This window comes from Cydia amplana, chromosome 13 (genome assembly GCF_948474715.1).
Source record: "Cydia amplana chromosome 13, ilCydAmpl1.1, whole genome shotgun sequence".
NCBI classification, from domain to species: Eukaryota; Metazoa; Arthropoda; class Insecta; order Lepidoptera; family Tortricidae; genus Cydia; species Cydia amplana.
In genome coordinates, this window is record NC_086081.1 from 2,543,206 (window position 1) to 2,561,372 (window position 18,167).

General features: G+C 37.4%; 1 protein-coding gene across 1 annotated transcript in view; it reads left to right on the forward strand.

The window, feature by feature from the left end:
* Positions 1-18,167, forward strand: part of LOC134653373 (kinesin light chain) — a 65,473-nt gene that overhangs the window by 36,491 nt on the left and 10,815 nt on the right. The window contains exons 6-11 of the mRNA XM_063508709.1: positions 1,844-1,977; positions 3,880-4,004; positions 5,997-6,122; positions 7,748-7,826; positions 12,738-12,847; positions 15,522-15,638. Coding sequence (XP_063364779.1) covers positions 1,844-1,977; positions 3,880-4,004; positions 5,997-6,122; positions 7,748-7,826; positions 12,738-12,847; positions 15,522-15,638 — 691 coding nt within the window. The remainder of the gene's footprint in view (positions 1-1,843; positions 1,978-3,879; positions 4,005-5,996; positions 6,123-7,747; positions 7,827-12,737; positions 12,848-15,521; positions 15,639-18,167) is intronic.

An 18,167-nucleotide genomic window follows, 5' to 3' on the forward strand; every position in this document is an offset into this window, starting at 1 on the left:
TGGCCACCATGCTCAACATACTGGCGCTGGTCTCCAGGTTAGTGTAACTCCGGTTTGAAGGCACAACCTCGTGATCCAGTACGCGTCGCAGGGCCGGTACGAGGTGGCCGTGCCGCTGTGCAAGCAGGCGCTCGAGGACCTCGAGAAGACCTCGGGCCACGACCACCCCGACGTGGCCACCATGCTCAACATACTGGCGCTGGTCTACAGGTTAGTGTAACTCCGGTTTGAAGGCACAACCTCGTGATCCAGTACGCGTCGCAGGGCCGCTACGAGGTGGCCGTGCCGCTGTGCAAGCAGGCGCTCGAGGACCTCGAGAAGACCTCGGGCCACGACCACCCCGACGTGGCCACCATGCTCAACATACTGGCGCTGGTCTCCAGGTTAGTGTAACTCCGGTTTGAAGGCACAACCTCGTGATCCAGTACGCGTCGCAGGGCCGGTACGAGGTGGCCGTGCCGCTGTGCAAGCAGGCGCTCGAGGACCTCGAGAAGACCTCGGGCCACGACCACCCCGACGTGGCCACCATGCTCAACATACTGGCGCTGGTCTACAGGTTAGTGTAACTCCGGTTTGAAGGCACAACCTCGTGATCCAGTACGCGTCGCAGGGCCGGTACGAGGTGGCCGTGCCGCTGTGCAAGCAGGCGCTCGAGGACCTCGAGAAGACCTCGGGCCACGACCACCCCGACGTGGCCACCATGCTCAACATACTGGCGCTGGTCTACAGGTTAGTGTAACTCCGGTTTGAAGGCACAACCTCGTGATCCAGTACGCGTCGCAGGGCCGCTACGAGGTGGCCGTGCCGCTGTGCAAGCAGGCGCTCGAGGACCTCGAGAAGACCTCGGGCCACGACCACCCCGACGTGGCCACCATGCTCAACATACTGGCGCTGGTCTACAGGTGAGAGATAACTCCATACTAGCATGTCCCGACCGTCTATAGTTCATTTATTTTTATCATTAGAAAGAAGGTAAGCGATCTTGACATGTCTTTTTATCAAAAATCACCATTGAAAAATAAGTCACAGCAAATATGTTAGAATTATAAATCATATACGATCGTAGCATTATTTCCATTCGCATTTTTTCCCACTAGAGTTTTATTCCGTTCAATGTACTCGTCCCTCCCCATTCGCATGGGCTAGCAGGCGTTATTTTCTCTAATAGGTTTTTATTCCGATCGATTCATTCCAATAACATTTCCTTCACAACTCAACTAGACTGGCTCGTATTTCTGGGCGATTTGCCCTTCGGGCAGCTGAAGCTACCTAACAAACTTTACCTACCTACCTATTGATTTAGTGTGACTAACGTTAAACATTACACTTTGGGGAAAAAAAGAGACACGGATTTACACGTGTAATAAAACGTAGTACTATGAAAATAAACGATTGGTTAAAAATGTTAAAATGGGCCATTTTATTTAAAGTTGGCCCCTAAACTTTTTTTTTAAATTTGTGAATTTATATGTTATTTCTACTCAGAATCACGAGCTCTTTCTATCCTAATAGGAGAAAAAAAGTGTCCCAAGGTTTTTTCCCATTCCGTTACCGTTTTTTCATTGACTTCGTATGGCGGTTTCGGAATGGAAAGATCGAAAAATGTATGGAAATCTTAGGACACTTTTTTTCTCCTATTAGGATTAAAAGAGCTCATGATTCTGAGTAGAAATAACATAAAAATCCCAATTTTGATAAAAAAGTGTAGGGGACAACTTTAAATAAAATGGCCCAAATATAAAATGGGGAAATATGCGACTGGGAATTAACTTCGCTATGCGGAACTAACGCATTTCGGGTACTAGATCGAGGTTCTTTTTAAACTTATGACATTGTTTTACAGGGACCAGAACAAGTACAAGGAAGCGGCGAATCTGCTGAACGATGCTCTCTCCATCCGTGAGAAGACGCTCGGTGAAAACCACCCCGCTGTCGCCGCCACACTCAACAACCTGGCTGTTCTATATGGCAAACGAGGTAAATTATATCCTTAGAGTAGAGTAGAACCACAAAATAGATACAGTACAGAAATCAATCTACATACAAAGTGCGCTCGAGCAACGCACACATAGACACTGCTCACGGACACGATATCTCGGACCGGTTGGGACCAGTGCGAGCGCGAGTGCCATCCGCTTGAGACACGCGTCTGTGAGCTTTTTTGTGCAATGGAGAAACAAAAAAAAAAGTTATAACTGTTCAGTGGACGGTTGTTTAAATTCAACATTAAACGGTGAATTGTCGCTTTTTAAGCTACCAGTGGTTTCAGAGAGGTAAGTAGGTATCTGCTTGTATTTCGATGGTTCGTTTTAACGTTAAACAGAACAGTTAGGTAGGTAGATATGCACCCCGCCCCGGCCACTACTAGATACGAGTGCCACTATCACGATAGTTTTTTGTGCATAAATCATAGTTGACAACCCTAGAGCGACCGCCGAGCGTAGGTATGAAAAGTGAAGTACATACATGTGATTGACTTCTGTACTGTATCTATTTTGTGGTAGAACCATAGGCAAATCGTCAGGCACAGACAAGACATCCTCTAGACTGAGCATAGTAACGCTACCCTCTCTGCCACTGTACACGGTAGTTTTACTCCATCTTCGACTCAAAGTGTCAGAATCCCGTGCCGTGATTGGTCCGTGTCTTTGAACGGACCAATCACGGCACGGGGCTCGCTCACCTCGTCCCCCCGCACCGCCGTATTTTTGGCAGCATCGGTTTCATGAAATAATTGCTCTAAACTCCGTCTAGAGGATTCCTAGTCTATGTCGTCAGGTGACAAGCAAAACTCACTAATTACCATCTCAAGTTCATAGCCATAGTGTACCATATTAATTACTAAAAGGTTGAATTTTGTTTAAATATTTTTAAGTAATTAGTGATTTTTGCTTATCACCTTACCACCTATAAGTAAACAAAGAGTGGTAACATCATACATCAGTTTTCTTACCAAATCGCGAGTTATTTCGTAGTCGACATCTAACGTCAAGTAGTGGAACTATTCAGGATTGTCGTAAGGTTATTCTGTATATAGGTTAGGTTAGGTTTGTTTTATGGCAATCCTGAAAAGTGACGCGTTTCTGAACCAAATGAATTATGACTAACGAAAATGCGGGCAAACACATAACTATTTGAGAAACTAGAGACCGTTGTTAGCTTACAAACTGTAACTTTATTGCAGAAATAGGGTTCATCGAAGAATAGTTGACTGGTGCTGAATGATGCTCTTTCGGTATTTTTCAGATCTACGTAAGTACAAATCGCCGCTATACTTACTCAACCTCGTATCTGCAACACTCATTTGATGACAAAAACACCCGTATTCCGAATGAAAGAAAAGCGACATTTCCATCAAATGATTGTTGCAGATATGAGGTTGAGTAAGTATAGCGACGAAATGTTTAACGTGTAGGGCGAAGTGGAAGCGAAAGACACGGAAAGCTGACCCCATTACCATGTGGGATATATAGGTTGGAAGAGAGAGAGACAAATGTTTAACGTGTAGGTATAGTTTGTAGCTTTCTAATAGACCCCGAAGGCTAATCCTATTGTCTATTGTTCAGTAAAACCGCACGTGCTACTTACCTGCAAAAAAGGGTCCTAATTATTCTATTTGGCACCTGGGCGCGGGCTAGTCCAACGCTCAAAAAACCAGTGTAGGTGCGCTCTCCGATAACGCGCCTCTGTTACGCATCTCGATGACACATTTTAGACTGGTTCTGTAGCGTTCGACTCGCCGGCACTCAGTAACCGAAGTACCGATTTTTTATGCAGGCGGTTGTGGCACGTGCGGTTTTTCTTAACAATAGACAATAGGATTAGCCTTCGGGGTCTATTAGAAAGCTACAAACTATATGAATGATTGGTTTGTTGCAGGCAAGTACCGCGAGGCGGAGCCACTGTGCAAGCGCGCGCTCTGCATCCGCGAGGCCGTGCTGGGCCGCGACCACCCCGACGTGGCCAAGCAGCTCAACAACCTCGCGCTGCTCTGCCAGAACCAGGTATAGCCTGACCAGTAATATATGATAATTGTCAAGAGGGCGCTGTTATTCTCATGTATAGGGTGACAATTCAGTGTAGTATGAAAAAATTAGTTCCAGTGAAATTCCGCAACATGGCGCACCCTCAATAGATCCTGGTTCACCTATACGGAGTATTGTTTGTTGTTGTGTGTTTACGAAGGTCGATGATATCGGAAAGTATGTGAAAGCAAAAACCGGATTCATCCTGAGGGTCGCGAAGTTGGAATCTCGACACAATGCGAATTTTAATTCGTTTGTGGTGACCGTTCCGACTGAACATCTAGCGACCTTCACCAAGGAGGAGTTTTGGCCGAAGGGTGTCAAGTTCCGGCGGTTCCGCGGCCGGCTCCCTGACACTGCGGGGTTGCGTAATGCAATCGCAATCATAATGTGTTTTTTAATGTTTAGTTATAATTTCAAAATATGTATGCTAGTTTTAAGGTATTTATGTATGGGCCACTAGTTGCCTGAAATAAACAATTTCATTTCATTCATTCATTCATTACATGGTGCTAGTGGCCTGTACACCTCGCGAATCCCCATAGGGACGTTTTGAATAAAAATCCGAATACTGTTTCGAAAAAAAAAAAATTAATTATCGAACCTGCTTACCTAGAATGGGTCGAGGAGAACATCCGGACATACGAAAGCATTTTTTCTCAAGTTGATACGGTGACTTTCGCTAAAGCTTTGGATTCCTCCGAAAGCGGTGCCGTCATATGACGGCCGCTATATAGCGGTGAATGACGTCACTAGAACGTTGTCTATGTAAACAAGATGGCGCGGTTTCCTAGACGGCGTTGATTGTCAACGTAACGTAAAAAAGCGGTGCCGTTATTTGGATAACGGCCGTCATGACGGTGTCGATAGTTTCGTGAACGTTTTATTGGATAGCGGTGACACCATTTTGAATAAATGACACGAGATTTGAATGATTCCGTACTACGATAATTTTCCTCTTTTGATGATATTTCATCCTCCAAGTAAATTATAGATGGTCAAGCAAATCTTGTCAGTAGAAAAAGGCGCGAAATTCAAATTTTCTATGCGACGATATCCCTTCGCGCCTACATTTTTCAAATTTGCCGCTTTGACCTTGGTGGCTGACGGTGTGTTATGACGCCGTGGTACTTTCCACATGTCGTCACCGTAAAGACGGCCGTCTTTTGCGGCCGCTATATGACGGCCGCTATATGACTGCACCGCTTTCGGAGGAATCCAAAGCTTAACGCTCTGTCAATAATGGTAAGACCATAAGCGAGTTCGGGTCATCGTTACTCTTACCAGGCGGTCTAGCATGAGTTGCGTTCTCGCGCGCGATTCCATCCTAGAAGTCGCGCAAGATGTATGAAGTCGCGCGCGGGAACGCAACTCATGCTAGACCGCCAGATATGTTGTGTAAACCTTACTTATTTTGTCATACCCTAATACCGCCGTATGACAAGAAATGACCGAAGAAATGAAAAAAAAAATACCCTCTATTTTACATAAAACTTTTCCTTTCGAAACAATAAAATTGCAATTTTCTCATGTTAATCTATTTAAGTATACATCGTTTATTTTTTTCATTAAAAATACCTAGTAAACAATCTTGATGTGTCTTTTTATTAGTTGTTACTTATGATAGTTATGATATGAAAGCAAAATAATGTAAATGGTCGTAGTTAAATGATTTATAATTGTCACATATTTGCCGTGACTTATCTTTCAAAAGTGTTTTTCAATAGACATACACGTCAAAATCACTTACCTTCTTTCTAAAGGTAAAAAAACCGAAGTATATCACCTAAACCGTTTTAAATGTAAATGTACATTTGCAGAGCTGGCAGCTTTCTCGCGCAGCGCATTAGCCTCGCAATACAGCGGGGCAATGCTGCCAGCGTCCTCGGCACTATGCCAAAGGGGCTCAATTTTTAGTTTTAATTTAGTTTTGTTTAGATAGGTTAGTTTATTATTATTTTTATATTGCAGAACAAATATGAGGAAGTGGAGCAGTACTACCAGCGCGCGCTGGAGATATACGAGAGCAAGCTCGGCCCCGACGACCCCAACGTCGCCAAGACCAAGAACAACCTCGCCTCCTGCTACCTCAAGCAGGTACCGCTCACCACTACACCGACACTCATCCTCATTATTATTATTATTATTTATTGAACACAATGTAAGCTTACAGTTTCAGACCAAATCACTTACACGCTAGGAAAAACAGATACATTGTCAATATACATGCTAATTAATTAAGGACAATTAAAAACATACAAAAATATAAAATCATACGCATAAAAATGTCATACAAATTAAAATTATAATTTTACTTACACTCTAAGAAAACAGAAATGGAGCAAAACAATAAAATAAATTAAATGTCAAAACAGATTAGGGACAATCATGAATCTTCATCATGTTGTTACCCTATACAATGTCATGCAGTATGAAAATTTAAAAATTGTCTAGCAGTTTTGCACAAATTTGCTAAACTATCGGCGAACATGTCAGCGTCAACGTGTTGAGTGAGCATAAGATCATGGCTCTCATTAAAACAATAATATGTAGTCTGAACTAGAGATGCCACGAATATTCGGCAACTATTCGGTATTCGGCCTATTCGGCCACTTTGCCGAATATTCAGTATTCGGCCGAATGTTGCCTACTATTCGGCCGAATCCCGAATATCTGTTGCACCTACTGAAAAAGAAAAATTGCACAATATTAATAACCAATAACTATGTAGGTATATTTAGAATGTGTTCTTAGAAAGTTGTTAAATACGAAGACCATTTTTTGAGCATTCGTTGGTTAAAAAACATTTTATTTTTATCATGAGTCTGATTTGTTTGACTCTATTGATTAATTCTGTTCAACAAAAATATATCTTGGCTAACGTCATCTAACGTTGACCTTTGTTGGCGATCAGTTTTTATAATAATTGTGACTCAAAATGTTCGCTTGTCATGCCGAATATTCGGTATTCAGTCGAGATAGGGGCCGAATATTCGGTATTCGGCCTAAACCACTATTCGGGGCATCTCTAGTTTGAACCTGATACGGCATGACAACTTTTTCCTAAACATCTTGGAAGGCAGGATTGAAAAGACAAGAGAAGGGAAACCTAGAATTACTTATCTTATCTCAGCCAAATAAAAAATAATGCGTCGTATGAGGAAATTAAAAGACTGGCACAAGAAAAAAATGATTGGCGATTACTCCACCGACAAGAGCAAAGCTCTTAAGTTATGATGATGATGTAGTCTGAACATTGACAGGCAAACCAAGGTCCCTTTTTACTAATTTTGTTTCGGAACAAAAGATTAAAACAATTAAATGTTATAGCCCTAGTTTGCCAAAAAACGCTGCAAATTGTGTTAAAAGCATGAAAATTGATCTTTAGGCCATTTGACTCGAAGCGCCAAAAAAAATTTAAATTGAATTAAATCATTTATTTCGCGCATAACCCATGTAAATGAATTCTGGACCTGCAGACTGTCGGAATTTCGCCGTTCTCACTTCTTCTCCGCCGTTCTTTCGCTCAGAACACTATATAAGGCTTAGCACGCACTGCGGTTTTTTCTTGCGGTTGCGGTCAAAATGTAGCAAGTTGCGTGCGTGCGCTTATAAAGAATGCCGTACGTTACATTTTTTGCGGTAGCGGAACCGCTTTTTAAAAACCGCAGTGCGTGCTAAGCCTAAGTTTTACATTTTAACACTGAAATACGTATTTCTAGGGAAAGTACAAAGAGGCGGAGACGTTATACAAGCAAGTGCTGACGCGGGCGCACGAGCGGGAATTCGGAACCATCGACGGTAAGTCACTCACACACTCTTAGGAGTTTCCCCGGAGTTTCCCCTTTCACTTAACTGGGCTTTTTCTAAAATAAATATCGAAAACCCGATTCTTTCAAATCTGGACATGCTTGGGCTCATTCTACTCAGAATCGACAGCACTCTCCATCCTACCATTAAAAAAAGATGTCCCAAAATGTCCATTCCGTTACGTCACGTTTTTAGTATGAGAAAAATTTTCACTTGTATGTAACGTGACGTAGTGGAATGTACAATTTTCATACAAAATCTTGGGACAATTTTTTTTATCACCAGGATTGAATATGCTAGTGATTCTGAGTTGAAAGAACCCAAAAACACCGGGATCTGGGAGAATCGGGTTTTCAATATTTATTTTAGAAAACGCCCATCTACACTGTATAAAGACCTCTGTGAAATGGAGTTCGATAGAAATGCCATTATTTACATATACATTACATATAGAACTCAACTTTTACAGTACTGGTGCTACTTTCCCGAACTAGTGCGGGAAATAGCAGTTTCCGTGCGTATGTCGAAAACTTAAAGTGCCATATGCACTGTAAAACGTTGTACGATACACGTGCGAATAGGTAATTCGCAACTCGTGTCGATTTAAAACACTCCCGTGACTCCCTTCGGTCGTGTTTCAATTTATCGCCACTCGTTGCGAATTTCCTTCTTTTCGCACTTGTGTCGTAGAACCGTGATCTTAAAAACTTGATCATTATATTCAAAAAATTTACACAAAATTCTTGTATTTACATATTAAAATCTTTTGAAGTTAGAATATCAGTTAAATAGTCATATTTCCGTAAATACAAAAATATTAGGTTATGTTTCAAATGCCATTGCGAAGGCAATAAATCATATTTGTTCGCATTTTATGCCATTTCCGTTGGACTCCATTTTAGAAACGGGACCATGTTATAAATCTTTCTTACAATAAGTAATTGTATAAAGTTATCTTTATTTTGTAACTTGTGTCTAAGTGTAATAGAAACATTTGTCAAAGTAACTATACTGCTTTGAAAATCGATTCTCATCGGCTATACAGTATCTCAGTTGCAATGTTTGTATTCTTAAAAGAGACTTAACAATGCTCAACTGTGCCGTGAGATGTCGATTATATGCATTCATACACTGACTGACTGATATTTCATATGAATAAATGACAAGAGTGAGTCGCAAGGCAAATATGAATATTTTTAACCTAATGAATATAAACTCTTGTTTCTATTACCCCTCCTGACAACATACTTTTTAATTTCGCTTATATTATTACGTTGCTTATTTTTAACGTTTATTTTTACCATTTCAGAGTACATAACGTCATTAAATAAAAAGCAAAAAAAATAACCCGAGCTATATTAACGTAAGGACCGGCCGGAACATTCCTAATTGCATAATACGAATAATACTGAACGCTTGTTTAACCTCGTAAGACCATAGAGAAAAAAATACATAGAGTGCTCACTCCATACATCAGTTCAGACTATTAATTTCAGTATCTACATCTAGCATCGAGTAGCGGAACTATCAGTACTGCTACTTGACAATAGATGTAGCACCGACCGGAAAGTCTTATCTCAACAGCATAAGACTTTCCGGTCGGTGCTACATCTATTGTCAAGTAGCAGTACTGATAGTTCCGCTACTCGATGCTAGATGCTAATAGTCTTTTTGGTACTAAAACGGATGTATGGAGTGAGCACTCTATGTATTTTTTTCTCTATGGTAAGACCTAGGGTAATTTTGGTGCCGTTGAATTTAGAACTTTCTTTTATTTCTATATGAGTTCTAAACTCGAATTTAATTTGTACTTGTACAATTACACGGGGACTTACGAGGTTAATTCTACTGTCTCGAATAGGGAATAGGCGCTAGGCAGGTTACCTAGGTTATTAGTAATTACTAAATCTTGACTAGCCAATCGTAGGCTGTCTCGTTTGGATTGGTCAAGGAATGGTCAACGTTAACCAGTTAGGTAAGATTCAAGATTCTAGAGAGCCAACAATAGACAAAAATAGGTCTTTGTCTTAAACCTTCCAGCGAATTTATTTATTTTTACGCAAAAATGACCAAACTTTTAATAAAATAATGGCGCAGAATACTGATTAATTAATATTAGCACGAATTAACAAATGCGCAACAGGTATTTAATTCTCGAACGGTAGCTAATATTAGTCTAATAAATAAGTTATTAGTAATAACTCTAATATCGTCCGAGAAACGTCGCGCGCACCGTTTTAATAGTATATTTACTATGAGTTTATATTCTTGTTGGAAACTAATCTTTCCTAACCGGTTGACTGTTACCATGGACAGTTTTTATTTAATTTAATAAGATAAGATTTTATTTGCAATTAATTTTCGCTACGGTGGAGGTTACTTTTATACATACTAAATACAGAAAACCGATGCTCAAAATCCCAATAGCATGATTGTTTTTTTTTTATGTATTTTAATTTAATTATTATTTTATCGTATTATGTTTTATTTTTGCTACTTGGGTTTTGCGCGAATATCATTGGAGGCTGTTATTAGATATGCGATACTAATGAGTTGTTGTATATAGTAGATTTATTTAAAAAAAATTATAAAAGCGAAAAATATTTGCATGATTTCGAAATAATTTGAGGTTAGTGCGAATTAATGTTCAGTAATGATATGGCTGTAAGTGGGACGAAATTTGGTGCAAAATTGATACTTTTAATGTTATATGATTATTTTATTTTTGTGATTGTTTTAAGCATAATTTTAATCAGTTCAATGCAGTTCCAGCTTTTAAATATAGGATGTTTGGTACATCGTTTGCCAAATTAAAATGGCAGATAGGTTTCATAATTTGCTATCTTCTCATGCCTAGAAAAAAATAGCCGCGCACTTTTTGTTTCAAGCTCTATTTCAGATTTTCGTAAATTTCAAATTGTTACGTGCGTAGTAGTGAGAAAAACCGGGGCAATTTTTTTTCTAGGCATGAGAAGATAGCAAATGACTCATCATATTTGTAATAGATCTCTTGATGCATTTTGTCTCGAATGTTGGCAGTTCGCTTTTAGTTATTTAATTTTGATTTAAGTATTTAGCTTGCCATTAGTGATTTTAGGAAGGTTTTTTAGGCAATTTAGTGCCCGCATTAATAGACATCACTCAAGTAAAATATCCTCTCCTTATGTTAGCTAACAACATGAGTGTAGTATTTTTCTTGGGTGTATAGTTTATTAATAAGGGTATTAGTTTAGGTAAAAAGTGTATTTAGTTTCGCAATAAGTAGCTTTTTAACGATAGGCTACTTGTTTTTACTTACATACTGTTATAGATGCGAAAGTTACTGAATACCATTTTGGTAAAATTTGGCGTATACCCGTGGATGAAAGCTATTTTAATTTGGAAAATTCACTCTCTGGTAACTGTGGTGGTGTTTATTACCACAAATATTATGTATTATTGTGTCCAATGTGCTGTATAAATGAATCATAGTTCTGCAGAAAAGAAAACCAGTAAAAATTAAACTCTTATGTCATAGACAGAGATCATTTTATTAAACTTTATTTACTTGCGGCCTATTCCCTGAAAATTATAAGGGTTTTAGAAGGTTAGAAATGTTACATCTGCACAATGATACATAATAATGTGGACCGATATTCAAATGTTAGTTAGGTTTCAAATACGTCGTAAGTTACTTTAACTTGACTTAGAACTTACGTTCATAGAATCAAGTAAAAATATATAAAAAATACAATCTCTGTTGCCTTTTCTGGATTAAAAGGGAAAGCAGTACGATTGTATAATGTTCAATAAAAATAGTCCAATGATTGTTGCCAATGTAGTCGTAAGTATAATTGTGGCTGAGAAATAGTGCCTTTTATTATTATATACAGGGTTCCTAATGAAAATGACAATATAAAATGCCTGAAATGTTACTGTTTTAAATATACATATATTTGCTTTGTTATTCCTAGTATTGATTTGGGGGCGAATCATTGAAAAAATCTTGATCCATTTGACACAGACATACAGACATTACAGAAAAGTAAAAAATGTCTCAGATCACATGAAATTGTCGGCCGAGGCGAAGTTGAGGTCTACCAACATGTGATCTGAGGCGAGCGCAGCGTTGCATGTTAAAAAATATATAAAAACAGGATTATGATTTATATATATGATTTATATATAAATATATAGGTACTCGCTCCCATCTCAATACAATTTTATTATAACAATTATTTTATATCCTAACAATTTATTTTAATAGTTGATTTTTTAATTTTATCCGTTCTGGTCATTAAACAGAGGTCGTAAACACGTTTTATTTTCATTTCGAAACAACCCAAGTAACGAAGCAGCAGGTGGTTGTTTAAAAATGAGCTTTAGGTAAGTGGCACAAGTTTGGATTTCGTGTGGCACAGGTAGGAAAGGCCATGATACTTGTTAATATCTATATGTTACCTATTATTATTAGTATTTTATCTTTTATTCTCTTGTATGTCTATCTGTGTCACACCTTCCCGACTTGTGTCACATTTGTAAATTTAATTGTGTAAAAATATAACTTGTATGACATAAATTTCATGTAAATTACACACTTTTTAGATGTTACTAATTTTATTTTTTCATTTTAATGCAAATTGTATCTCTATTAAAAACTCCCTGAGTATTACCTTATTTTAGACGTATCTATTTTAATATTAATCCATATAAGTTATCTTTTTGACGCAACAATTATCTGTATATTGCCATAGTCTGATCAACAAGACAATTACCCATATTCCATTTTACAATCCTTCAGTTTACTATTCAAATTTACACTAACAGTGTTGTCTTTTACTAAATAAAATATCCCTCCAAACTTCATTGATCGGACTACTACCCCGATCAACACATCCTTCTAACCGCCTAAAACCGTTTCAGGCGACAACAAGCCCATCTGGCAAGTGGCGGAAGAGCGTGAGGAGAACAAACACCTGCAGAAGGAAAACGCGCCGTACGGGGAATATGGCGGCTGGCACAAAGCTGCCAAGGTATTCCACAATGTACATATTACTTTATATCTTATTAAAGACTAATGTGTGTGTAGTTGTGCTTTGTCCTTGTATTGTAGTCTCGCTAGAACAATTCATTCATTCATTCATTCATATAATCACGCCTATCTTCAAAAGGAAAACGCGCCGTACGGGGAATATGGCGGCTGGCACAAAGCTGCCAAGGTATTCCACAATGTACATATTACTTTATATCTTATTAAAGACTAATGTGTGTGTAGTTGTGCTTTGTCCTTGTATTGTAGTCTCGCTAGAACAATTCATTCATTCATTCATTCATATAATCACGCCTATCTTCAAAAGGAAAACGCGCCGTACGGGGAATATGGCGGCTGGCACAAAGCTGCCAAGGTATTCCACAATGTACATATTACTTTATATCTTATTAAAGACTAATGTGTGTGTAGTTGTGCTTTGTCCTTGTATTGTAGTCTCGCTAGAACAATTCATTCATTCATTCATTCATATAATCACGCCTATCTTCAAAAGGAAAACGCGCCGTACGGGGAATATGGCGGCTGGCACAAAGCTGCCAAGGTATTCCACAATGTACATATTACTTTATATCTTATTAAAGACTAATGTGTGTGTAGTTGTGCTTTGTCCTTGTATTGTAGTCTCGCTAGAACAATTCATTCATTCATTCATTCATATAATCACGCCTATCTTCAAAAGGAAAACGCGCCGTACGGGGAATATGGCGGCTGGCACAAAGCTGCCAAGGTATTCCACAATGTACATATTACTTTATATCTTATTAAAGACTAATTTGTGTGTAGTTGTGCTTTGTCCTTGTATTGTAGTCTCGCTAGAACAATTCATTCATTCATTCATTCATATAATCACGCCTATCTTTAAAAGGAAAACGCGCCGTACGGGGAATATGGCGGCTGGCACAAAGCTGCCAAGGTATTCCACAATGTACATATTACTTTATATCTTATTAAAGACTAATGTGTGTGTAGTTGTGCTTTGTCCTTGTATTGTAGTCTCGCTAGAACAATTCATTCATTCATTCATTCATATAATCACGCCTATCTTCAAAAGGAAAACGCGCCGTACGGGGAATATGGCGGCTGGCACAAAGCTGCCAAGGTATTCCACAATGTACATATTACTTTATATCTTATTAAAGACTAATGTGTGTGTAGTTGTGCTTTGTCCTTGTATTGTAGTCTCGCTAGAACCATTCATTCATTCATTCATTCATATAATCACGCCTATCTTCAAAAGGGAAACGCGCCGTACGGGGAATATGGCGGCTGGCACAAAGCTGCCAAGGTATTCCACAATGTACATATTACTTTATATCTTATTAAAGACTAATGTGTGTGTAGTTGTGCTTTGTCTGTGTGTAGTTGTGGTTTGTCCTTGTATTGTAGTCTCGCTGGAACATATATCTCCAAAAGGAAAACGCGCCGTACGGGGAATATGGCGGCTGGCATAAAGCTGCCAAGGTATTCCACAATGTACATATTACTTTATATCTTATTACAGACTAATGTGTGTGTAGTTGTGGTTTGTCCTTATATTGTAGTCTCGCTAGAACAAATATCTCCAAAAGGAAAACGCGCCGTACGGGGAATATGGCGGCTGGCACAAAGCTGCCAAGATATTCCACAATGTACATATTACTTTATATCTTATTAAAGACTAATGTGTGTGTAGTTGTGCTTTGTCTGTGTGTAGTTGTGGTTTGTCCTTGTATTGTAGTCTCGCTAGAACAAAATCTCCAAAAGGAAAACGCGCCGTACGGGGAATATGGCGGCTGGCACAAAGCTGCCAAGATATTCCACAATGTACATATTACTTTATATCTTATTAAAGACTAATGTGTGTGTAGTTGTGCTTTGTCCTTATATTGTAGTCTCGCTAGAACAAATATCTCCAAAAGGAAAGTTCGCCGTACGGGGAATATGGCGGCTGGCACAAAGCTGCCAAGGTATTCCACAATGTACATATTACTTTATATCTTATTAAAGACTAATGTGTGTGTAGTTGTGCTTTGTCTGTGTGTAGTTGTGGTTTGTCCTTGTATTGTAGTCTCGCTAGAACAAATATCTCCAAAAGGAAAACGCGCCGTTCGGAAAATATGGCGGCTGGCATAAAGCTGCCTAGGTATTCCACAATATACATATTACTTTCTATCTTGAGACTAATGTGTGTGTACTTGTGGTCCTTGTATTGTAGTCTAGCTGGAACAAATATCTCCAAAAGGAAAACGCGCCGTTCGGAAAATACGGCGGCTGGCATAAAGCTGCCTATGTATTCCACAATGTGCATAATACTTTCTATCTTATTAGGGACTAATATGTGTGTAGTTGTGCTTTGTCCTTATATTGTGGTCTCGCTAGAACAATTCATTCATTCATATAATCACGACTATCTTCAAAAGGAAAACGCGCCGTTCGGTTAATACGGCGGCTGGCATAAAGCTGCCTATGTATTCCACAATGTACATATTACTCTGGTACATATGGCGTTCTAACAGTTTTAATATTTTGTCAAAAGATGGCGGTAAATGTACTGGGGCTACATAATTTACCATGACAGTAACTCTCTATTCACTCTATTCTCTTTGGTTTCATCTTGGGCATAAAATACTTTTGAAAAAGAGTTGAGCTAGTGAAGTTACATTGGTTACCGTCCGCAGGTGGACTCGCCGACGGTGACCACCACCCTGAAGAACCTGGGCGCGCTGTACCGGCGCCAGGGCAAGTACGAGGCGGCCGAGACCCTCGAGGACTGCGCGCTGCGCAGCAGGAAGGAGGTAGGCAACCCATCCATGTAGCCTGACAATACACCAGTGGCGGCGTCAAACATATCCATAGGCAAGGGGCTAATTCGGCTTACATAACTTTTCTCAAACATGCAATTTCGAAGTATCACGTTTAGGGCGGAGCAACTCCAGAGAACTGTAAAGGAATTTCATACGAAATTGCAGGCATAGGCCGGGAAGTAATTTTTTTTTAAATTCTAATGTAAACATGGGGTCTGTGTCCATGAACAGGCTAAACAGCCGAATTATATTTTTTTTTAATATTTTTAGTGAATGAATGGTTATCGGACCAAAATATCCGTGTTAACGCCTGTTATACACGAACGTACTGATATTAAGAATACGAATCTGTATCAAGGACCGGAAAACCCCTCTTTACGCTTAATCCTATCCATTCGGTAACCCAATCAATTCGGTTACCGTATCATTCGGTAACCCTATCATACTGTTACCTGATTGTAACGGTAAGCTTATTGAAACGGTAACCTTAACCTTTAACCGAGTTAATCTCAAAACCCCATCGCGTTAGGGTTTTTGTTAGGGGTTTTTAACCGGTTTTTATTCAGTTATGGTAACCTTTATTATCGGTTGCTTATTGGTTTGCTACATTCGTATTTAGTGATGTGCCGTCAGTCAAATACCTACTAAAAGAAAAAGTTAATTTATTAATAGAACTAATAGTTTATTTTGTTATTTTTGTAATTTTTTTAATTTTGCTTATTTTAATGTTTTTGTTTATTTTAAAGTTTTTGTTTATTTTACTTATTTTGTCTATTTTTTTATTTTGTTTATTTTACTTATTTCATTTATTTTATTTGTTATTAATTTTGTTTTATTTATTTTATTTATTTTATTTATTTTATTTATTTTATTTATTTTATTTATTTATTTTATTTATTTTATTTATTTTATTTATTTTATTTATTTTATTTATTTTGTTTATTTTGTTTATTTTGTTTATTTTGTTTATTTTGTTTATTTTGTTTATTTTGTTTATTTTGTTTATTTTGTTTATTTTGTTTATTTTGTTTATTTTGTTTATTTTGTTTATTTTGTTTATTTTGTTTATTTTGTTTATTTTGTTTATTTTGTTTATTTTGTGTATTTTGTTTATTTTGTTCATTTTGTTCATTTTGTTCATTTTGTTCATTTTGTTCATTTTGTTCATTTTGTTCATTTTGTTCATTTTGTTCATTTTGTTCATTTTGTTCATTTTGTTCATTTTGTTCATTTTGTTCATTTTGTTCATTTTGTTCATTTTGTTCATTTTGTTCATTTTGTTCATTTTGTTCATTTTGTTCATTTTGTTCATTTTGTTCATTTTGTTCATTTTGTTCATTTTGTTTATTTTGTTTATTTTATTTATTTTGTTTAATTTATTTATCTTATTTATTTTATTAGGATAAAGTTCATTTATTTAACTTAAAAGGTAATAATAAAAAAACATTACAACTAACTATGAATTAAAAATTTAAAACCTAAACTAAAATTAAAATAAACCTACTTAAAAATTAAACTAATACTTATAATATTATATAAAAACTAAAATGCAAAACTAATAAAATAGATGTAAATAATATAATTTATTTTATTTGTTTTATTTATTTCATTTATATTATTTGTTTTATCTATTTCATTTGTTTTATTTATTTTAGAAACTTACAAAATTAAAAGTAGTAGTAACTACAAAAGTTAAATTAATTCAGAATAACATTCTAATTGAATAAAACGTTATTTAGTATAATCCTACATCTGGAATAAATATTCCGTTTTGTCTTTTTCATTTAAAATAAAAGTGTCATGATTTATTCACTTTCATTTTATTCTAAAATAAGGAGTGCAAGAATTATTCTTATTCAAATCGATTGGAATAAGAATGAAATTTCTGTTTTATTCTTATTCTTATTCAAGTTATTTTTTGCCCAACTCTGCTCTAGATTACTCTCGTGTTATTGAAGGTGACTATTGAACAAAATCTGTAAAACATCTTTCATGTATGAAGTCAATTATTTGCACTTCCTAGTACCTAATAACATGAAGATAATAAATATACCTACACAGGCGAAGCAACATGCGTATTTAAATCGAAACGCTGCGCTCCGCTGGCACGCGCTACAACGCAAGTGCACCGAATGTTTAAAGGTCGTGGTATTTTCTATTGTATTAGGATATTTAGGATTAAGCAGAATGCGGTGAGAGTCATAGTAACAACAATAAAGCCTTATTATTGTACTACACTACAGTATTGTTACCAGTGCTCTGCCGTGTCATGACTAATTGATGTAATTGTAGATACATGAGTTAGTGGTAACAAGGTTAAATGGCATTTATTTGGTCATATTATATGTAGTACAATGTATATAGATAGTAAAATGAATTTCACCCCTCTTTTCAATGGTCGGATTGATTTGAATTTTTTGAAGCCTTCGAAACGGTGATGATAATTTTATAATGAAGCTACATAGAAAGTAAACTGCGAAATTATAATTATGATGGTTCAATGTATATTTCTTTGCGTAT